Source organism: Onychostruthus taczanowskii, unplaced genomic scaffold (assembly GCF_017590055.1).
Source record: "Onychostruthus taczanowskii isolate IOZ18803 unplaced genomic scaffold, ASM1759005v1 scaffold13, whole genome shotgun sequence".
Classification (NCBI taxonomy): domain Eukaryota; kingdom Metazoa; phylum Chordata; class Aves; order Passeriformes; family Passeridae; genus Onychostruthus; species Onychostruthus taczanowskii.
The window spans coordinates 6,236,669-6,260,536 of NW_024498462.1; the positions used below are offsets into that span (position 1 = coordinate 6,236,669).

The window sequence follows — 23,868 nt, forward strand, 5'->3', positions numbered from 1 at the left end:
TTTATTTTTCAGAGGCTGATCTTCTCATCCCCAATCATCCAAGGGAAGCCTGGTGCTGCTCCAGCTCAGCCCCGAGGCCCTGGGTGCTAACAGCAGTGTCACCCTCAGTGGTCCCTGGAAGGAGCCCAGGGAGCTGGATCCTGATGGGGACCATGTGGGTGCTGTGGCCAGAGAGGTGCTGGGGTGTGGTTTGGGTACACACCAGCTCTTTAATACCAGGATTACTTCCCACACTTCATAGTTTGTGGTGACTTGGAAAAGCTACACTGTGAATGAAGTAAACTCAATAAATCAGAGCTGGGATTAGCTGCAATTTATATATATATATTTTTTTTTTTTTTTTTTCTGGCTAAAGAAGCATTGTTGAAAAGCTAGAAATTGCAGGAAAATACATCTGTGTAGTGAATATTTAAGGAATTTATTTACCCACACTGCTGCCCACTGCAGGGGCAGGGCAGAGCATCTCCCAGCCTGGCTGCAGCCCTGAGGCCTCTCCCCTGCTCCTCACAGGGTGGTCCTGGCTCCTTGCAGGATCAACCAGTTTCCACCATCAAGAAAACAAAAGATTAGTTGGTTTGCAGGTTACCAAACCAGGAATACCCATTTCTCAGCAGTGCCCTCAGTTCAGTGTGGGGGCCCCTAAGCTGGCCAGGCTGGAAAGGCTTTGAGAAACCTGGTCTAGACAAAGGTGTTCCTGCTCATGGTGGGGCTGTTGGAACTGGGTGATCCTTCCAACCCAAACCTTTCCAAAGTTCTGTGATAAACATCTGAGGAGCATCCCAGACTGGCCAAAGGGAGTGCAGTAGGGAGGGACTCTTTCTCCTCTGAAGTAAAGAGAAGCAAGCTCTTTAATTTTTTTTTCTTTACAGTTTTATTTACAAAATGTATTAAAACTCTTTGTACAACACCTCATCAAAATGAGGCTCAGTAATTGATGTCCACACATGCAGTTTATGCTTTTACAGCCATTAGTTTGCTTGGCAATTTTTCTGCTCACTCAAGTGCAGTTTCAACGACCAAAAATAGGAACATAAATTACAAAAAAAAAAACCAAAAAAAACGAGAAAAAAAAAAAACAAAAAAAACAAGAAAAAAAAAAAAAAAAGAAAAAGGAGAGAACCCCCAAAGCCCCTGAAGCAAAACAAATTTAAAAAAATATACCAAAACAAATCATCATGAGACTACTGCCAAACTTCTGATAGCTTGAAGTTGGTAGCCAGAATTGGTAAGCACTCAACACATTTTAGATTTACATGCAAGTTTAAAAAATATCGAACCATTTACCAAACTCCCTTCACTGGTGTGAAGCCTCCACTCTTAAAAATTGATCTGATAAACATACATATTTTATACAGCTTTTAAGAAAAACGTTTGTTTTAAATACAACTCATAACTGCACAGCTTTAGCTCACCCTTGCTGGGGACATGATCGTGTTCAGAAGTTGAAAAAAAAAATCAGAGTTTCATGAAAACAAAATGAAAACAAAACAATTTTTTGTCAATATCTCGTTAAAAACTTGAACAATAAATTATTTTCCTAAGAGCTTTTAAAATGATTTTATATTACATTTTGTTGGAAATACATATTTTTAACAAGACTTTTCTTTTTATTATTTTTTTGTTTTTTGTTTGTTTTTAAATCCTATTAAAAGTTCAAATCTATCATCAGCAAACTAAATGCCTAAGGGTCAGACTGGCTTAAATGAGTTTCTTTTTCACTGTATGTTATTGATGAAATAAAATTCTATCATAAACTACAGAAAATACATATTGTCGATTAGAGGTAATTAGTAAGCAGATATTCCATTGAACATTTCCCAAGTGATTGACAATATGTTTAAAGTTTAGCGTTTTTTTTTTTTCTTTTTCTTTCTTTTTTTAATTTTTATTTTTATTTTTAGAGATGAAGTTAAGTAGTTTCCAGGCAGAGGTTCAAGGCTGAAATGCTGCTGCTGTCTAAGATGCTGGATGTGAGTACCAGTGAGCTCCTCCTGAGCAGAGGCGGCCGGAGCAGAGAGGCAGGGCAGGAGCAGCCTCTCACCAGGCATGAAACAAGAGTTGGCAGGAGCTGATATAAGATAACAGTACTAGCAGGAGTCATGTTAGATCGCTTACTATTACTCTGGAAGTGCAGCTGAACTGGAGTTACTATCCTCTCCCCTTGCTTCTGTTTTACAAGGACTGTTACTGAGGAGCATCAGCTGAGCTCGGTGCAGGTGGGAGAGAACTGGGGAGAAGCAGAAGCAGGCCTGGGAAAAACTAACCTGCCTTTCTCTTGCTTCATTGCTTGATATTAAACAGTGAATTAAAATGCAAACGCACAGCAAGAAAAGAGATATATGGTCTGAACTTAAATAGCAAGTAGCTTTTAATATTTTTTTTTAATTTTAAAAGCCACCCAATGTAATTTTAATAAAGCACCTGTAGGTATGCCTGATGATAGAACAAAAAAAAAGGAATGCAATATTTTCTTCCCACACTTTAGCTACCTTGTCAAGAAATTAATTTACTGATCTGGAAGCAAGACATGCAGTTCCACAAATTACTTTCTTTTGGATTTACAGATTCACAGTCATTGACCTTAATTGGTTTGAACGTACGGATTCTTTCCCTCCTTTTGCTGCTATACAGAATTGCTCAAATTAGCTGGAGAGGTTAAAGTGGCTCAGAAAAAAAACTAAAATGACACCACTGTAAGTAAATACTGAAACATCTTGACATCAGCTCATACAAGCAGTGGCAGGCCAGTCCGCGTTTGCACACAGCGGATTTCTGAGGCTTTGTGTCAGGAAGAGTTTCATAATTTGATACGATTGGGGTGGCTGATGAAACCAGCTGCGGTTGCTTTCAGGACACAAGTTCAGTTACTGTGCAGTGGTATCAAAGAATGGCTTTTGTTGCACTGATCTTTTTTTACAAGAATTTTTTTTTTTCCACATACCAATATCTTGTTACCAGTCCTTTTCTTTTTCCCTTTGTTTCTTTTTTTTCTTTTATTTTTCATGTCTTTTCCTCTCTTCTTTTTCTTTTACTTCTTTGAAGCAAAGCAAGAATATTTCAGTGATGGTTTGCATTGTTGTGAGTCTCAGAGTCTTCCATAAGGCACTGAAGGAAAAAATACCAGTTTTTCCTATTAAAAGTACATTGCACCATCATCAATGCGTGTCATGCCTGACACCTCGGAGAGAGTACAACTGGCTCAGATGGTCCAAATCCACAAAGTAGCCACATTCTCTGCTGCTTTTTGTCTTGCATGCTGTCAGGGTGAAGATCTAAAATAAAACCAGAGAGATTTCATCACTGCCTGGCAGCAAGGGGCAGGGGCGCTCAGCCCATGGAGAGGCACAGACTGTGGCCAAGGGGCTAACCAGGCCTTTTCAGAAGCAGTTGTCAGCAATTCAGCTCTACTTTTCCTGCTTTAGAAATCATGAATTCTAGTGTAGAAGGTTTGGTTCTACTGCAAGTTTTTTTGGAAACTTCCTAAAAGCACTTACCTGACCTGATTATTGCTTACAAAACAAAGAGGAAGAGATCAGTAACAAGAGAGATGAGAATTCTGATTATAGCGATTTTTAAAGCAATTAACAAAATACTTTCATTTGAACTAGCACGATGCTGGAGAGAGGAGTTATTCACTTCAGCACAAAGCCAGCTACCTCTGTGTGTAAAACAGAATTGTACCTTTCTGATCCTACTTCTGATCAGAAGAAATTTAAATGACTCATACTTAAAAACTGCCACAAGATGGTGTTTCAAAAGCCTCTTACAGCAGCCCCCTGGTGCACACACAGAAAAGCACAGACAGCTAAAGAAAGGACAGAAAGAAGAACACCCAGAGGGTTTCCTCCCGGCCCGCAGCCGTACCCCTAGATTTTCACACTTTCTGTGCCGTACACGTTGTAGCCTTCCCTGTAGGTAGCATAATTCTGGGTGTTGGTGGCAGGAGCAGGTTTGAAGTTCTGCGTGTTCTTGGTGAGCTTCATTCGCTTGGACTCGGCCCGAGACTTGTAGCAGAACTCGATCAGTGCCACCATCATGGCCAGCCCCAGGCCTCCCACAAGGATATAGAACACGCCAGCCACATTGCTCAGGCTCAGAGCGCTCGTCTTGTCCTAAGAGAAACGAGCCACGCTGTTAGCTCTGCTGAGAGCAGCAGGCAGACAGACAGACAGACAGACAACAGGCTATTTGCATTAGGCCTAGCTGGAATAGCTACACTCATGGTGTTCAGTGTCCGGCCCACGGACCTGTGCTGTCCCCCCATCCCCGCAGCCCGGGGCTGCACAGCAGTGACTGCTCTTCCTCCACCCTGTGGTGGGTGAAACCCTGGCTGACTCCAAGGCAATGAGGTTTTTTTGGCCACTGACTTCCCCAGGCCTTCGGTGTCCCAGAGTCTACGGCTGAGCACCCCTGCTAGCAAAGGCACTGGGGGAAAGTTGTGATCGTGGCTGCATAAAACAGCAGCATTTACAGAAGGCCATGACAAAACTAGAAAAAGAAAAAGCCAAACCACTATACACTTGGATTTGGTCAATGCAGGTAAAATTCTTGAGATGCTGCTGAACTTAACTACCTTTTTTCAACAGTTAGGAAAAAAAACCCCACCCTAGAAAGATGGTCAGTTACTTAGAGGTCAAGTAGCAGAGCCCTGAGCTAAACTAGCACTTTCTGGAGAGTGAATTATTGAATGAAACCAGACATTGTAACACAAAAATCATTGGTCAGGGTTTATCTTCCTTCAATACATGTCAGATGGGGGAGAAGCTTGCATTTTTTTAAAACAAGGTTCTGGAATGGCATTAAATAGAGCTGCAACCCTTCTGCTGCTGCATGGGTGGGAGGCTGTGGGCAGGAACGGCTCCTGGCTGGCACAGCTGGCTGGGCTGCCACACCACACCGGCCAGGCAAGTGCCAAAGAAATTTGTCTGCGCCCAGAGAAGGCACTGCTGACAGAGCTCGGTTAACGAGTCTCTCTAGGGAGAGCTAAATTTGCATATAGTCAGAGTAAAATACGATTTACCTTGTAAGTGTCTGTGTGTTTCACAGACAGTTTGGATACATGTGGTTGTTGCAAACAACCTGCTATTTACACTAAAGATCTTAATCATTTATACCTCTTTTTGATCACAGTTCCCTTTGGCAGCTGCCGTGTGTTCAGATATCCCATGATCCCAAATTTATCTGACACAAGAGCTACTGGGCTGTGCCCTAAGCAACTTCCAGTCCTACTGAAATCAATGAAATTTTATTATTGGCTTCGCTGGAACTTGAAATTGTCCTCTGACACTGAAAGGGTGCTCTGAAATTACAGTTTTCTGTTTGAATGATTACAGAGAGCACTTCCAAAGGCACCAAGGGAGTTAGGCACTCAACTGCGACCGATTTCAGCTGGAGCTGGATTCCTCCTCCTCTTGGTGCCTTTGAAAATGTCCTTCACTCCAACAAGCCCAGCACTTTTACAGAGCTTTTCTCCCCAATGGGTCTATAAGCATTAAAAAAAAAAAAAAAAAGTCCTCCTTTTAACTGAATGGTGTAAATAAATATTCCCTGCAATTTAAGTGTGCAGCTACTGGGCCCAGCCACCTCAGGGGTGGGACCTGCCCTGGGTTCTACAGTGGTCCTGCATGAGGCTGGACAGCCCCACAGCACAGCTGGTGGATGACAGGACAGTACAGCAGCAAAATGGTTCAAAGCAGAATAAAAAAGAATGTACAATATTTTGGTAATGATTCACCATTAGTATTTCTAGATTTTTTTAAAATATCCAACCAATTTTTTAAATGAATTGGCAAATAGGGCAGGAAAGGTGATTTTTCCTTATCAGCTGTCTGTCCTGAAAATTTGTGCCCTTAGCAAGCATGTGACCGTTTCCCAAACTGACATGTAGAGAACCTGAGTAACAATTTTGAAGCAAAAATGTTTTTTTTCAATAAAAATAAGAAAATATGCTGGCCTGAATAATAGACAGTGACTGTGCTGAAACTTGCACATTTAAATGAAGACACCAGCTTGGGAGGCTTTGGGGGCTTCTCTTAGCATGTTTCTAGCAAAATACTCACACAGAGAAATATACTTACAACTACAGTCTGTTACTGCATATAAGAAAAATGCTGTCATGTTCTGAGACTTATTTTTTTCTATTCTTTTCTTTCAACCTTCAAAATGTAAATAGCAATTTCTGAAAGTCATTCTTGGTATAAACAAACAGTGGGTCAAAATGTGATTGCTAATCAGTACAAAAAGACCTTCAGCGACTGACCTTACTTCCGGAGTCCTTGGCTCCACATTCACCCTTATCGTACCACCATTTGTTTTTCAGCTTGTCTAAGATGCCTTGTTCACTGAGTTTCAATACTGCAAGGTTTACAGGAGTTCTTCACGTGGGAAATAACATAAATAACATTATATTATGTTATTTTATGTTATTCAATCTTTAAACTACTTTAAAACTATACAAAGCGATAAAGCAGGGTTCCTGGCCACAAAGTATTTACACTGCAGGCAACTGGATCATCCCCTTAAGTTAAGGCTAGAGCATCTCTACATTACCAGGTCCTGCCCATATCGCTTTGAGTAATCGGCACTCACTGTTAAATGAAGGCAGTGGAAACAAAGCAAGGCCAATCTCCCACTTTGGTGTGCCACAGGCACTGGCAGTAGCTTTACACGTCTGGGTGGGTTTGATCCAGCAGGGCCCTATTGCACTGACAGACAGAATCCCCCACACCAGCCACTGTGCTTCCCACGGTCCAACAATGCCTGCAGCCCCCGATCCCGGCAGTCCCCGTGCCTGGCGGCTCTCTGTGCACATCTACAAAGCAAAAACCCCCAGGCTGGCTCCACGGAGGGGATTTTGCCGGCCGCCACAGCCACGTTCCCTGGCGCTGGCTCCTCCAGCTCCTGGCCGGCGCTGCAGCGGCTGCGCTCGGAGGCACCGTGCCCGGCCGCACTGCCCAGAACTGCTGCATCTCCAGCTCCCCCCGTCCACAACTGCAGCAGAAAATAAGCAAATGCAGACCTCTGTGAAGGAAACTGATGAATATGGAAATGCCGGCTGAAAGTGCCCAGGGTGGGAAATGTTGGCAGGATAAATGGAGTTGCTGACTCGTGCTGCCAAGAGACCACAGCCCAGGGGGGTTGAGCTCATCTGGCCCTTCTGTGTGGGAAAGCAGCACCTGAGGAGCTCTAGGTTAGGTTTTGTCCTTCCTCCTTGTGCGAAGTCTTGGTTTTTTTCCTGCCCGTTTCCATGAGACAGGCTCCCTGTGCAAGGGACATCAGTTCCTGCTCCTGCTTGAACAGCTCTGATCCCTGCTCCACGGCTGCACAGGGCTGGCTTCTTATCCCCAGCAATGCTGTGCCACCTAGCATGGGATGACACCAGGCAGACACGTGCACAGCCTGCTTGGGGTCCATTCAGGCCTGCTGTCAGCAGAGGGGATGCAGGAGATGCCCATGCCTGCCCCAGTGCCAGCCTCACGTTTGGCTCTTGCTGCTTTCTGCCTTTCTCCCACACCTGCCCATAGTGCCTGACTCTCTGCAGAGCAGAAGAGACTCAGGAGAAAGAGCAGCAAAACCTATACAAAACACCTTAAATTAAAGCTAAATTGCATATTGGCATTTAGGGAAACATCCCCGGACTGGGAGGGCTCACAACTCTGAGCAACAGGAATGGCTGAGCCCCGCCATGACTGGGGCAGGGCAAGATGCTGGAAGAAGTAGCAGGTAAAGAAATCCCTGTTCCCTCATCTGCCAAGAAGCTGCATTTGGGATGGCTGTGAGACTGTTGGTGGCTGATGCTGGGAAGAGCTGCTCTCAGAGATGCTCCGTGTCCTTTGGCAGGAGGGTGGCAGCCAAGCCCAGGAAGCTCATGGGATATCATGAGAAAAATGATTGTATTCAAGAGCTCCTGAGCTGAACGCTCCACAGGCTGCTCTGACATGACCCTGTGCAGTGTCACCCAGGCCAGCAGGGAGCCAAGAGCAGGGGAAAGCCATCAAGGGTTGGATAACCACTGGTCCCAGTGGCAGCACTGCCAGCAGTGCCTGCAGAGCTTCCCAGCTGTCCAGGCAGAGGCAGCACCACTCCCTCCTGGCCTGCACAGGGCTCAGTCTGACACCAGCCAAGACTTTATTTTTATAAAATGGCTATTTTTAAGCGGCAGCTGTAATCTAATTAAGTATCAATCAGGGCAGGCTGTACACACTCAGCTGGACACAGCCAACGGGTGGCACTGACAAGCCACATGAGACAGAGCGTGTTTGCTGGCCTGGCACTGGCAGCGGGCAGAGCTCCTCCACCAGGAGCCAGCGGCATCCTAAAGAGCCAGCTGTGCTGCAGCTCCGCCTGCAGCCTCCCCCAGGTAGGCTGTAACACATCAACGGCGTCAAAGCACGCCCGAGACACTGCCAGCACCCCGCGGGTGCAGGGAATGCACCTGCCCCACTCGGTTACAGCGATGGGGAGCGGCCAGGTCCCGGCCAAGCCCCCACCAAGGACCCTCCCGGGCAGCTGGGCTGTGTCGAGACCCCCGGTGTCCCCCAGAGGAACACACAAGGAACAGCTGTGCATGCCTGCAGTGCCAGCCAGTGAAAGCTCAGCGCCTTTACCTTCCCGTCAGGAGCCCCAGCAGAGAGCAGGGTGAATTATTGCTCAGAGAACAGTACTCTCATTTCAAATTTCATTTAAAAACTATCCAATTTGGAGACACTTTATGCAATACATCTCTCAGCTTTGAAAAGCATTGTGCAGCTGAGAATACACAAACAATAGGAAGAAGGTTATAAACACCTTTCCTCCTACCTGCATATTTTATTGTGCAAATTTTCCCCTCCCCCCAGTCCTATTCCAAACACTATTTTAAATTTGCATGCCTTTGTAAACCCCATACGGAGTGCTGAGAATTTGCATAACATCCAATACATTATAGATTAGCTTTCACAACATTATACAGTATTGGGAAATGAGGAGGCTTAATATGCTAATTAGGGTGCTTTATTTTTTTTAAGCCAAGATTGCAGCTAATTGTGCACACAAAACTGCCAAAAAAAAAAAAAAAAAAAAAAAAAAAAAAAGAAAAAGAGAAAGTAGTAAACTAAAATTATCTTAACTAAACAGATGGGAATTTGCCTAAACTGGGGTTTTCATTTTCATTTGTCACAGTCCTGTTTGCCAGGTGAGGTACCACATTCCCTCAGCCTGGGTAGGAGAGAGGTGATTTGGTTTCATCAAAGTCCTAAGGAACAATTTTGCCTGCTTCCAGGAAATAAATCCCAAAACCTCCTAATGCATGAGCTGTTTCCTTTGCAGCAAGATTTGAGAAACCTTGTAGTGGGAGAAGACATGATGCCTCTGCAACCCCTGGTCCAGCACTTCAGGAATGCAGTATGAGCTGGTGCAGGATGGACTCCTCAAATCCCAAATTCCCAAGATAAGCAGATATATTGGAAAGTGAGCCTGGTTGCTGATATATTTTCCCATTGCTCATCTCTGAGTAGCTGTCTAGCCTGGTTCAATTTAACAGCCAGAGTCAGTCATGGCTTTGGCTGAGATTCTGATGGAAGTGCAGAGAGCCACATCTGGATCCTGGCATTTTTCACTGAGTGCTCAGCAGTGCCCATGGAACACAAATCCTCTGTGACACCCCTCAGCTCACACCCAGCTGGTCCCAACAGTGTCCCTTGGGCAGTGCCAGCACCCTGCCTGTGCCAGCCAGTCCAAGGCCACCAAACTGCAAAGTGTTCTGTTGGTTGTTATAGGGGGAATTGCAAGGCTCTTCTAGGAGTGATGGCCTAGGTCTAGGAAGGGAGTTTTTCATAGCTTGTCCTGGGACTGCTTGACTGAGGGAGGATATTTAGAATTGCCTTAGAGGCAGAGGAATGAAGATATTAAATGACTTGTCTGGGTCCCATGGGAAGGCTGTGTCACCAGCCACCTACTTTTCTCACTGTCCACTTCAGAGGATCCTCATTTTCTGGGGCTCTATCTCAAAGGACTTCAATTTCCTTGTAGTTTTTTAGGATACTTTTGTGCTTTGCAGGTTTGTTTTTTTTTTTTTTTTTTTTGCTGTTGTAGAGCCGTATGGGATATCCTATTATGTGCTTGGCCCTTTCCCAGGTGGCTTCCACTGTTTTCCCATGCTTTAATTTATGATGGGATTCTTTTTCATCTCCCCTGTGTGGTTTCCAGATCTCTCTGTTAGCTTGGTTGCTTTGATAAAAAGTAAAATTTTTGTAGGTTTGAGAGCTTGTGTTCTCTTCTTGTGCTCTGTATGCCAAGAAAATGAAATTAGGCCATTTGGATTGGGATGTCAGCATTTTGGATTCCACAGGATGGTATTCTTGTCCAGAAACTTGCAGTGTTTTTCTTCCTCCCCATAACTGAAGGATTTTGTTGTTTCCTTGCTTTTGCTTTTCATCCAGTATGATCTGAGTCATCCAGGCTTAAACCTGCGAGGTTGGTTCTCTTGGGTAGCTTTACCAAACCCTGCTAAGATTCTTTTCTACAAATAACTGGAAGACTTGCATTTAGAGAAACAATACCAGGAGCCTCATAAGGGATAGTACTGCCCTCAGAGGGGAATTAAGCCATCTGCAATGGTTGTTTCTTTTAAGAGCAGCATGAGTGTAAGATCAGTGCCCACCTGTTTTATAGACTTTACAGAGACTGCCACAAACATAATTTTATTCCTTGACAGAAGTGGGTTTTATTGGTGTTTCAGCTGTTTTGTTTCTCTGCCACCTTGTTAGAAGACTCTGTTCAGGTGCTGGCAGCATAACCTTCCCCTCTTCAGCCATCAGCTACTGCTAGAAAACAAGCTGTGCCAGTCTTTTTCCAGATTTAATATGACACCATCCCAAAGGGGACCTCCTTTTCCTTGTGCTGTGTAGCCCTGGGGCCTCCTCCCTGCTGCACTTCAGCCTGTGTGGGTGCAGGACACCAGACCCAGAAGCTCTCTGCACCCTTTGCTGCTGGTGGCCCCAGAGGACAGGATGATACTGATGGAATGAACTGATTTTTGAAAAACAAACTCATTAAAATCTCACTCCTGAGCTGCATCCCCAAAGCTTCAGGTTCAATTTAAGAACTTTGGCCACGTCTCCCTCAAATTCAGGAGGTGTTACACCACTTTGTCGTGCAGGTTGATCTGTACAAAACATGGCATTGTTTCCAGGCTATGTTTACCATGCAGATGTTCTTTCTCAGAAGAAGGAGCTGCTATGTGCTCTTTGCAAAGCACTTATTAAATTTATATTTCATTATTACCCATCTTCTATTCATGCAATTAATATGGAAAAGAGAGAACACAATGACTCAGAGGCCATCCGCTCTCTCCTCTTCTCTTTGAGACAGTCTTACCTGTCTGAGGGATTTCTTGCCTTGCCTCTTACCAAAGCCCCAGTTTCAGGTTAGTTGCAGTAAATGTTATCTCCACTGAGAAAACTGGTGGTGTTATAATATTTCTTTCCATTCTTTCTGGCCAGAACAAGCTTGAAGTAGAAGACAAATTAATCATCGAAGAAGTAGATCTTTATTAGTCCCAAAAGTGGGAAGGTAGAACTTCTGACCCCCTCAAATTATAAATCATAACAGGTTTTTGGTGGTGTGATTAATGGCTTTTTAGGTTGTCATGATTTCACCTGCACCTATTTAAAGAAGATAACCCAAAACCAGATGTTCCACCTACTGCCATCACTAACTTCTCCCAGCTTAGGACACGTGCCCAGCAGGCTGCAGTCCCACGTATGACTGCAAAGGCTGGCCAGGCTGCTCCTTTTGGCAATTAGGTTCCAGTTACTGGCCCCATCATGTTTGTGCACTAGTGCTGTAAACAGGACCCCTTCCTGAATGAACTTGGACTGCAGTGAAGAATCTGAGCAGTTTCTTGGAAAAGCGCTGTTAATTTACCAAAAGAACATTGTGATCTTGCCAGGAAAGGGCTGTTTTCCAGGAAAGATGCCAGTGTCTTTGCAGCCAGTGTTTGGGTTGGTCCTCATAAGTCACAGCAGGTGATACAAGGAGTCAGTGACCACTAGAGGTGAGAACTGGGAACAGAAGTCACTTCAGGACTTGAACATCTCACCCAATAATCTGCAGACTTTTTTCAGCTCTGTCTAACTGGTGTTTGAGTGGCATGAAGTCTCAGCAACACTGTAGTATGTTTATTACTTGCAATCTATAAAAGATATAAGTGATGATTGGAACAGCTTTGGATAATTCACATCCCATTCCATGCTCTAATGGATGTAATATAAATGTTATACCCAAACCCAATCACTGCCAAAAAGAGTGAATGAACTCGGCAGACTGTTCCTTTCAAACCAGATGAACCATTGCTCAGAATTCATTTAGAATTTTTAGATGCGTTTCTTTCAGAAAAGCAAGCTGCAATGTAAAGGTGCAACAAACAAGGCTCTTAGAAGCACCAATTAAAGGGCACAGATGAGGAGGACGGGCAGTGCATGGGCTGCCCTGGCACCTCTCACTACCTGGGCTTTACAGCTGCAAGTGTTCCTTCACCCACCATCAGCTGGTTCCTGATTTTCTGTAGAGTTTCAGGTGTACAGTGTGGCGTTTTCACAACAGTGTTGCTTGCAGCATCTTGAGAGTCCAAATGTAGCTTTTTTGGGGGTAGAGGGTAAAGAAATCAGCCATGAACTTCAACGAAGACCAGAATAACTTTCAGCATTCAGAGCTCCTCTCTGGTCTTGAAAACATCCTTTCTTCTCATGTGCCTGGGGCTGTGACTCAGGATAGCAGAGCACAAGGTGCAGCAGACCTGATCAGCACTTCAGCCAGGGAGGGATGCCTGGCTCAGGAGATGTCAAACACTGGGCAAGAACTCCAACTTCACTGCTCAGGAGTGGCCCCTGCACATGAAAGCTCCACAGGCTTCTGCAGGGCTACTTGGCCAGGACATCCATGTCCCCAGCAGCACCATGGAGAGATGTGGGCCATCCCACCCAGCAAGACAGAGTTCATTTAGAGGTGGAGCTAAGAAATTTAAGGCCAATGGGGATCCTTCTCACAAAAGCAGATGGATGCTGGCTCCAAACATACAGCAAATATGGCCACCAGAACTGTCCTTGGCTAAGAGACCTCCCTGTGTACTTAACACTGCAGCACAGTGGTCACCAACAGACCCTTGTTCATTTTTCCCAGCATTAAAACAGCAGACAACAAATTGCTGTGGTTGGAGAAGTGTCGTGGAAATGCAGGCACACATCACTTGGGATGCAGCACTTACAGCAAAGCTGTTTGTGACTCCCTGTACCTTGGCACTGGCCCTTTGGGTGCACAGGAGAAGGCAAAATCACAGTGCCAAAGACAACCCTGGGCTCTGACTGTGTCACACTGCATGGCATAGAACAGCTGTAAATCTGGTCTAGTGTCTGGCTAGGTCAGATTTATTGCTGATTTGTGGCATCAGAGCAACAGAAAGCCACAGGAGGCTTCTGGCAAATCTGTCCCTCCTAAGAGTCCAAATCTGTCCCTCCTAATGAAAGGTGACATCCTCCCTCTGCATCAGAGTGCTGCCCTGGCCAAGCCCCATGGTCAGACCAAGGGGTCAGCCTCTGCAAAGGGCTTACTACCCGCCTGTCCAAATCTCAGTGATGTGAAGGAGGTGAGAGTCCATGGTGGTACGAGGTCTTGGTTAGTACATTATAAAGTGGTTTTTGACTTATTATTAAATAATAAGAAACTTGTTTTATAATTAAATAATCCCTGTTGGTTTTGCCTAATCCTTTTAATTTAGGAATCTGACATATTTGGAACACTCTCACTTCTACAGCAAGAAATGTCTTCCTTTGTTCCTTACAACCAGAGCTGTCCTTGCTGGCTGGAACATCCCTGGGATTGCTGACATCAGCACAACCCAATCAAAACCATTATAACATCAAAGAGTTCAGATGTTAAACACCTGAGTTTCTAAAATCCACCTCACAGTGTCAGAGAAAGGCAAGAAGAATAAGGTGCAAACAAGCAAGAATTTTCTAAATCCAAAATGCTTCCTAAAATCCTCTTGGGTAAAACTACTGAAAACACTGAATTGTTCCTGCTAGTGTCACTGGCTAATCCCCACTGACTTCAGGGAAAGCACAGAGAGCAGCTTGCTGTGGACATGTGGGACATGTCACATTTACCATGCTCTGAGAGGCAAATACCTGAAGAGCATAGAGATTACAGAATAACAGAGTATTCTGAGCTGGAAGGGACCCACAAGGACCATTGAGTCCAACTCTTTAATGAAAGGCCCATACAGGGATTGGACCCACAATCTTGGTCTTATCAGCACCAGCTGAGCTACCCTCAGTGTGACCCTGAACAACGGCACCATTGCCTGGCACTGCTTCCAGCCAAGCAGAGAAATCCCTCACTACCACACATCACACAGAACCACCAGCCTTCCCTGCCCTGCTGGCAGGAGGAGGGGAGGTGATGCTGAATGCAGCCTCCAGTCCTGTTGACTGGAGCTGAGTGGGCCAGAAGGCAAGTGGCCACTGCTGCATCCCTGAGCCAGCCTGCACAGGCACACGGCCGTGCAGAGAGTGACAAAGGCAGAAATCAAGTCCAGGCTCTCTGCCTGGATACCATAAAAAATATCACTAACAACGATCTTGGTATCATTAAAATACAAAGATAGAAACAAGCTAGGAAGATACACAAAATCGAGTACTATTCTCTAGAGGGCATTGCTTGAGGTTAAAGACCCATCTAAATAAAATAAGGCACTTTATTCTCCCAAGCTGTATAAATCCCAGCCTGATCTGTAACTATTGAATGGACTTTTTGTCAGATCTTGTTACTGAAATAACTTCTGAATAGATACAAAACCTGCGGGTGAGTGCATCGTCCAGGGGCTCTGCCCTTGCTCAGATCAGATCATCCATCTGCCTGTTACAATTTACTAATTTAGCAATGTCTCTGTGCCATGACTTCATGCTTTGTGACACACCCACACGTGAGGGATGGGAAAGACTGTTTGGAAATGGGCTCGTTATCCAAACCCACTATGTTTGTTTAAAGACTACAGTTGCCTGGTACCTCAAGCAGGAGTGAAGAGCCTTGAAAATACAGGCAAAAACCCATATGGTCAATCCCTGCTCCTTCTTGTCAATCGTTACTTCCTACCTTCTGTCTCAAAAAGTGATATTTGGTATTCCACACTGAACATTCAATATTCAATGAAAAAATGCAAAAAGCACTGGGCATTCCTTTTTTAAATAGTGAGCCCTTGGTTGCTGTTTGCTACCATTTCAGACCCACACCACTTTTCCCCTGCCCTGTGTTACCAGCAGTTGCACATTTCCAAGAGTCAACATTTGAGGGATTGAAATGCTTTATGGGTGGGCAGAGGAAGGGGTAAAAGGGAAAGCCATCTAGTTTGGAAAGACAAAGAGCTTGCACAATTAGAAAATTTAAAACTCAACACCTCAAGCCCTATATATCCCTCAGCCACCTAAGAAATACGCTGCATGACAATGGCTGGGGTAGCGCTTGAAGGCAGAGCCATAAATCCCCTGGCAGAGGATGTTGTTGCTCCTCAACAGCAGAGCCAGCAGCAGTTCCCTTTGCCCAAGGCCCTGGGGCCCTGAGTGATGCTGAGGAGCATCCTGGGGCTGCAGCTCCCTGGCTGCCAGGGCATGGATTTATCTCCTGCTGAACACTGAGCACAACAATAGTTGTCCCTAAGAGAACTTTGTTATAGTCTCCATTACTGGGCAGGAGTAACCTGCCATTACAGGCTGGAGCATCCAGTTTATCCTTGTGGAATGTGAAGCGTTCTTCCTTTGGTCACTAGGTATACACTTTAAATTAGGGTGCATGATGTCATTGCATCATCTACAGACACTCTGTGCACACCTCTACAGAGCCAGATGTGTTACCAGCTGAAGCTGAAAGTTCTTCTGCTCGCTGCAGAGTCTGCAGCCTGTGTTTGGCAGCAGCAGTGTCTCTATGAAAGAATATTTACATGTTTCACAAACGTAGCTCAAACAAATTAAACTCTGTACTAACAGGATCATAATTTAAGAGAAGTGCCAAGTGCTAATGCAATAATACACGCTGATTTGATTAGGAAATACAAGCCATAACAAGTCACTGCAGCTCATTCACAGCAGTGCCTGATACTTGAGGTACGGATGTGGTGAGAGGGTGGAAGAAGAGCGAAGGAGGGCAGGTGCCCAACATCACACTCAAACATAAAACATCTGAAAGAGCAGCATGGACTTTTCCTGCCATTGCTTGGGTCCTTTCTAACCTGGATGGGTACGAGCAAGAGACTCAACTTACCTTGCATGCTGGCTATCCCCATACCTTCTCTTTCTCTTGTCTCTAGGCACATCCATTTTCCCCCCATCTTTATTTTCCTCTTGAAATGGCTTCTTCTGTGACTCCTGCTCTTGGCTCCTCAGCAGGCTGCAGGTAGGTACTGCTTAGTCCAAAGGCTAGTCCACAAGACATTGGAGGAAGAGCTACATGGTGTACAAAAGCTAGAGGCATTCGGGCCAGGGTAACAGTGCCAGCAGCACAGAGAAATCCACAGAGCAGCACCAGTGCCTGTGTCCACGTGAGCACAATGCTGAAACATTAGAGTCACTTTGAAGAACAAGAAAGGCATTTTCTTTTCCCTTTGTATGTTAAATGACAGCAGCTACTATTAAAGAGAAACAACCAAGCCCAGACCCCCAGGGAGATGTACAAAGGAAGGGCCCTGCTCCTGCTGCTGAGAGCTCCACTTCCAGCTGCTGATTTTCCTTTTTTCCTTTTCCAGTACCACAGAGCCTTCCGCCTTGACTTTTCCCATACTGATACTTGCAGTGCAGGATAAATGACTCATGTAAGCAATCTGTGGAAATTAACTGTTAAGCACCACAAATATTATGAAAAGGAGTGCACAATTAACAAGTCTTTAAGATTTCTTGTGGCCATAAAGGCAGAACATGGCATCCAGGCAGGAGCCCCAGGTCTGCCACAATTAATGCTGCACAAACAGGTCTCCTTGCACACTCAGGTGCTGAGTTGGCTTTGGCAAGGCAGCAAAGCCAGTCTCCATGATGCTAAAGGTTATATTGGCAAAACTAAACAGTTCCAAATTCTTGGATATCACCAGTTCTGACCCTACCAACTCCTTCCCAGTGTAGGCAACCTACTCTTCCCAAATTATCATGCTGCTTCTCCCAAGTCCATTTCCAGGAAAATACCCTCAACAATCTGCACAACAGCACTGCTGTTTCTGCAAATCAGAGCAGGCTCTCTGCCCTTCTTGGCAGTGCTCTGAGATGCTCCAATGAACTCCTAGAGCATTAAGACTTCATCACTGCCACAAAACATACACAATATTATTTCCTAATATGCTATAAAGTAATAGCTGTCAATTAAACCAATATCCTGGTGTCTTCCTTTTAAAGCATTATTTTGCTTTGTCACTAATTTGCACAATACAGTAATTTCATATTACTTTCCCAGCTCTGAGCATGAATTAGCTCTGTGTTACTGTCACTGGCTCTGATCAGCCATTTTATCTTTTTCCAGCTCATAACGCAGGCCTATAGTATGGATGACAAAGAAATTCATGCTGATGAACATAATTTCAAACAAATGGTTCAAATAAATCGTGCTGCATCTTTTTAAGATAGCCATTTCCCCAAATGTTCTCTTTTATGCACTACGTGTTTGGCAATGGTGCTTTTTAGGCATTAGGTATCATCTAAAATAAAGCATAACAGATTTCTTCTAAAAATACGCCACTTAAAAAAATTATGCTGCAAATGCTAACGGCTGTGCTGAAAATGTATCAAAGCAAAACAGCACACAGACACGGGGGAATAGATCCCATCTGCTAATGGCCACACTCACAGCTCCAAAGGTCTTGGGAATGGAATATTGTATGGAGCACAGCTCTGAGGGCAGAACTCAACTAGCACACTGGAAAAGTAGTTCTATGATAAAAAAGAAACAATTGGGAAATTAAATAATATTACATTGCATGTCATTTCTCTGATGTGCTCCAAAAGAGGTATCAGCCTAAAAAAGAATATATTAAATAAATTAAGTCAAATAATTAGCAGGGAACCTTGGCAGGTGAAGTTGGTGAGAAGCTGCATTCAAACATTCTCCTTCCATGTTGGTTGTCATTAAATGTTACCATGAAGGTATAAGAATACAAGAAATTTATCAACAGCAGAACTATGGAAATTTATCTTAGCAGGAAATTGTTCCTATGCAACTGAATAATTAGTTTCACTTAAGTCACTCAGGCTGTGACCGCCGTCTGCATCCCCTTTTGTCCAATTCTTGTTAAATCCCTATTCAGCCATAACTCAGCTCCAAGATTATAGGACTGTATAATAAACAAAATAATTAGTTTCTAAACTTGTAATACACTGCAACATATTTCCCGGAATATGTTTTTTTTTTACAATTGCTATTTTGTGTTCTCTCATGATTGAGAGCTCAGCTTGCATGTATAAGAGCATTTGAAGAGAGAATAATTTTGCCATGAAACGAAATTCAAGCTCATTTAGAAGGGCTAAGTGAATGAGTTTTGATGCATGTACCAGAACGTCTGCATCAGCCAAGTCAGCCCACATGTATTGACATGCATCCCAGAGAAATTATGTATGGATGGAGCATATTCCCCTTCAGACTTGTTAAATAAAAACCACTACTGAAATTGGGTCATTCCTTTTGCCAGGGCAATACCAACACTGGCACCCTCTGCTCCACACCAGCGCTGGCACAGACTGGTATCACTGAAAACAAGACACATGTCAGCTGTGGCCTTTAAAACAAACTCATTAAAATGTCACAATCTCTTTAGCCTTGAATGGAGTGAACCTCAGGAGCACGGAATGCCCACAGGCTTAACCTTACACTCTCTGTAAACCACCAGATTCAAAACCTGCAGAAAACCAATGGAATACCTTTTCTTTTTCCTGCTGCAAGCCTCAAAATCGTTGAGAAAATGGAAGTCACTGTTTAATTTTCCAGAGGCGGTAAGATAGGATAACAAGAGACGAACTCACAACTCAGAATGATTCCTCTCCGAGCGCAGGCACACCGCATGCGAGGCCGCAGGGAGGACGAGCAGGGGAGGGTGGCTGGGTCCTTGCAGTACAACGATGGGCACTGGCACAAGCAAACAGGCTCATACTCACCTCTGGCTTTCAGCAAGAGCTAAAGTATCAGAGTCACAGAGGAATTCGGCTCAAGAAACCAGCACCACCAGTCTGACATGACTCACATCTACACACAACCATTACAGAACCCACTGTCAGGAGGTGGGGGGAGGCTGATTGCTGACTGGGGGCAGTGATTTCCCAAGCCCGGGTCTCTACTGGGGAAGCTGAGAGAGGAGTCTGTCAGCTCAGCCGGTAGAGAGAGCTGCCCCGAGTGAGCAATGGTTGAGATGGAGGGCAAGGTCTGTATCTGCTCCTCAGGCACCTTCACCACCCCAATCCTGATTCCCCCAGCTGCCACCTCCTTTAAGGTAAAAGGGAAAAAAATAACAGTTTTGCAGCGACTCCTCTGAATGACCTACAAATGAATCTGTGCTCATATAAACAATTAACTGGAAAGATGGGATGAGATGATGGGGGCAACTTCTGGTGGGAGGACAGTGAGGAGAGAGAGGCCAGCAAGACTCTCGGAGCTGCAGCGCACAAGGAGCAGCACCAGAGCTCATCTTTCCGGAGAGGGCTGTGGGGCTCCTGCCAGGCTGGGGCAGGGCCTGGCCAGTGATGGGGGTGTGCTGGGAAGGCTCTGCCTGTCTGCTGCAACGGAGCCACACTGCAGTCTGCAGGGCTCAGGGCCAACAGGACTACCTCAAAGGAAAAGCCACTTCGTAACAAAAAAGCCCTTTGATTTACCACGCCTCTAGAAACAGCCACTAACCCCTTCCCCGCCTCCCTCAGCTTGGTTTCTGTGGGAGGTCTTCTACATCCCTTGTGCTCCTCTCTGGGGACTTCTGCCAGCTGAGCTGTGCCCCAAGAGCTGCTGACTATAGCTCAAACAAGTCCTTCACCACAGCATGTTACAACAAACTGCAGACAGACGTCACTTGAGACTAAACCAGCAAAACACACATTATTGTGTTTGCTCCCCTTCCCTCTTCTCTGAGTACTAATTCATATCAGCACAGCATCCCAGACTCCACTCCCTCAACACTGCCAAGGGCCTGCTAAGCAGACAGCACTGTTCTTTGTAAAACATCTTCCAGCAAAACAGAAGGATGGCCCTACCCTAATTGTGACCATTTAAAAAGCCCTCCTAAGTTTCCTTAGGGCTACTGGCTGGGTTTAATTCAGTGAACTTGAAGCAATGAAGTTCATTGAAGCTGGTTTGTATGAAGAGTTTTCTTTCAGGGAGGCAGCACTAGACAATGAGGTGCTGGATCCCAGGAGGATATTAAACATTTAATATACAGGCAAATATGACATATAAAAATGTTCTGTGAAGGATGAGCAGCAGAGCTAAAAAGCATAAAAAAGCTTCGGCTCATCTCCAGGCTGCTGCTGAGCACTGCAGACCTCCAGCTACTGAATCAATCCAAATTCAAGAGTTTTTCCTTCCTTTAATATTACACAGTGGCTTTTGCTAGCAGTAGACATGACGAGCTGAGCAATTTCCTATACAGCCAACTGTATGCAACTCTTATGAATAGATTGTAGCAGTAATTGTCCGAAACTGCAGTTTACTGTTATTATTGATTTTGGACCAAATCTGAAGTATTTTTATTGGAGAGATTAGGAGTTATTGCTCCCTAAAGATCTGGTTTTACTAGATGTAGGAGAGTGTCACTATAAAAATGAATTTCAGTACTTTTCAGTACAACAATGTCATTTAAATTAATTTTCTTGGTAATTCCTGCACCCACGGCGACCAACAACACCCAGCCAACTCTAGCTATAGCTTATCCTCGCTGGGTTAAAGACTGCAGAAAAGGACTGCCAGTCCTATAGGACAAAGTTGGCAAGAGGAAAGCATACATTTGCAATACATGAGCCCACTGAAGCAACTTTGGGAAGGTGCAGTACAGGCTGCCTGGAAGGCTGGGGGAAGCCTCAGCTCAGCAGAAGGCAGTGATAAGGCTGCCATGGCTGCCACTGGAGGCAGATTTGAGTCCACATCTGTATCAAAGGCATGTCAAACACAGATACAGGGCTCCTGCACTGGAGTGCTGTACAAAAGGTGACACTTGAATACGCCAGGTAACATTTCCAAAATCTTCCCAGAAGGCCAAAGGAAACAGGAGCTCTTTCACCTCCAGGTCTGTGCTGTAACAGCTGGTCCTGGCAAAAAGAAGTCTCATAAACCCTTGCTCTCAAGGGCTGGGACAGTGACCAGAGGTGATCATTGGTTTCTTGTATGGTTACCTCACTGACTTGCTCTGTGTAGGTCCCACAAACACTAGATTTTCTATCTGTTAGTTAAATAAGGTTTCCAAGCTCGAACAAACCCGCTGATGATATTAAATAAGACTGTTTCTTTGAAAGAGCTACTGAACAAGAAAATAGCCGTTTTTTTCCCCACCACAATTAGTGAAATAATTTTCATCTGCTTTCTTTTTGGTTTTTTTTTTCTTGAGAAGCAAAATAACAGCCTTGCCGATTACTCTTTGCTAAGGTACCCGATTGTGGTGACATTGAGGCTGACCTTGGAGTCACCTCCCCCGCTGCCGCACTCTCCTTTGTCGTACCACCATTTGTTTTTCAATTTGTCCAAGAGGCCTTGCTCATTCAGTTTTAATACTGCCAGGTTAACAGCATTTCTTGAAACGATAAAACATAACTTGTAAGAAAAAATGCACAAATGCTTAGGAAATCGTAACGTATAAAAAAAGGAGCACAAGAGGACAAATTGGCTAAAATTTCACAGAACGTGGAGCTATCAAAATGTCTGTACAGCAAATACAGGGTTAAATATTGGAAGGTGGCATGGAGGATAACATTTGCTCAAAACTGAAGTGTGCGGGATGGGGAAATCGTCTTTGAGAAAAAAAGTAACAACACCACATCATGCAGTTAACATTCGTCACATATGGCAGGTTAACTTGGCTTTTACCATTTAAATTGAAAAAGCCATTGAACTGTAAAATTAAAACAGCAACAAACAATCAGAGAGGACAACACGAAGAGAACACAAAAAAATGGATGCATTAAATAAATGAAACCATAATTTACCGTCTTATTTAACTCCATGGAATATTGAAGATTTTAAACTTTTAAGTTACCTCAAAATCCACAAGAAAGAAAATGACAACACAATACATCAGGGTAGGTGGAATACTATAACAACATGGATATTGTTATATTATTCCACCCACCTTAATGCTGAGCCTTTGGGGGTTGCTACACCATAGCCCTTGGAATCCAGGTTGCCTCCAACTTTCATGGTGTCGCAGGGCTTGCGCTGCTCGATGTACTCATTCATCGTGGACTCCAGCAGGAAGGCAAACTTGCCCTTGGACTTCCGCACCCTGGCCACGCCGTCCGCCGTCGTCTTGGTGAACACCGAGGGCTCGGCCGACTTCATGTATGACCACATTTTCTCATAGACAGCTATTTTTGATCTCTGGGAGAGACGAAAAGAGGGAAATGAAGAGTCGTGTTGGCAAGACTGAGCTGCTTGGGCTTAGCTGGCTTAGAGGTATAATGACACCCTGTAACTGATTAAGGCCAACAAATCAAAAAAGTCGAGGTACCTCAGAGAGAGATACATTGCCCCTGAACAAAGACCAAACGACAAAACGTTTGAGGAGGGAGAAGCAAATCTCAGATATTTATTCTACTGATTGCTGAGTAACTGGCAGCCTCGGAATGAGCAATGGTGTGTGCCTGTCCCAGCCTTAGCTCCTGTTCTGCGCTGGGTTTATCCGCCCGTGTGCAGCTCTGCTACCAAGCCAGAAGGAGGATGGGAAATCCCAGCTCATCCATCAGATGCCAAAGGAGCCTCTCCTCTTCACACAAATCCTCTGCATTGTTTTGTTTTTTTTACACTAACTGCAGCTAGGAAGGGCTGGCATTTGCTTATTACAAGTTTTCAGCACGGCAGGAGTGTGTTTTTCACAGTGGCGATGGCAGGTCTATGATACAGGAGACCATGACATTCTAGTGACTGCCAATAGAAATGCTCAAAGAAGGGATATAAATAGTAATTACAAAATCTTTTATGAATCAATAGTCAAATATTCAAAATCTGAATTTTCCTAAAAGACAGCAAATACAAATATTAGCAATAAGCTGAAAAAAAAAAAAATCACTGGTTAACTGCCTGTCACTCATCTCTATTTTTTCCTGATTTCCCTGTTTTGAGACTAAGCAAACCCTAACAGCCTCTAGCTCAGCATACAAGCTTTGTAAACCTTGAAATGCTGAGAAATGTGTTACTTCCCCTTCTCGCTCTTCCCCACCAGTAACATTTAAGTCACCCTCAGATCTCAAAGCCACCTCCAGACTGTCAAGAATTTGTATCCTGGAGTACCGGTTAAACCTTCCTGCTTGGTCAACAGAAGGCAGTAATGCCAACTGCATTTCTCCAAAGTCTAGAAATCCCAAGGATTTATATAAGGCTTTCAGTATAAGTTGTGGGTACCTCGAATTTATGCCTCATATTCCTTGCCAGTTCCCTGTCCACAGCTTTCCTTGCAGAATAGGAATGAAGCAGGCAGTAGCTAAATCTAGTTCAAATTTAGCAAACTTGTGGTGGAAGACTGCTAATGTCCATCAGCTTGATGATCGAGACATGCTTCCTCCTCATCCAAGACAATTTAATGCATTTTGAATAATGTAATGCTTAACAACCAGCCTCCAAACACTTCACAGGGAGCAAGCCCTGCCTGCACTGCTCCTCAGATTTACATGTTCAGGT

At 44.5% G+C, this 23,868-nt stretch overlaps 1 protein-coding gene across 2 annotated transcripts in view; it reads right to left on the reverse strand.

The window, feature by feature from the left end:
* Positions 1 to 2,894: 2,894 nt before the first annotated feature.
* GRIA3 (glutamate ionotropic receptor AMPA type subunit 3) overlaps positions 2,895 to 23,868 on the reverse strand; it is a 143,688-nt gene continuing 122,714 nt past the window's right edge. Inside the window, exons 13-16 of one of the 2 annotated variants that reach the window (XM_041396396.1) lie at positions 22,325 to 22,572; positions 6,260 to 6,374; positions 3,865 to 4,112; positions 2,895 to 3,272 (exon numbers count right to left, since the gene is read on the reverse strand). In XM_041396396.1, coding sequence (XP_041252330.1) covers positions 3,867 to 4,112; positions 6,260 to 6,374; positions 22,325 to 22,572 — 609 coding nt within the window. In that variant the 3' untranslated portion in view covers positions 2,895 to 3,272; positions 3,865 to 3,866. Of the gene's footprint in view, positions 3,273 to 3,864; positions 4,113 to 6,259; positions 6,375 to 21,654; positions 21,770 to 22,324; positions 22,573 to 23,868 lie in introns of both variants that reach the window. The other variant, XM_041396395.1, reaches the window with a different exon arrangement.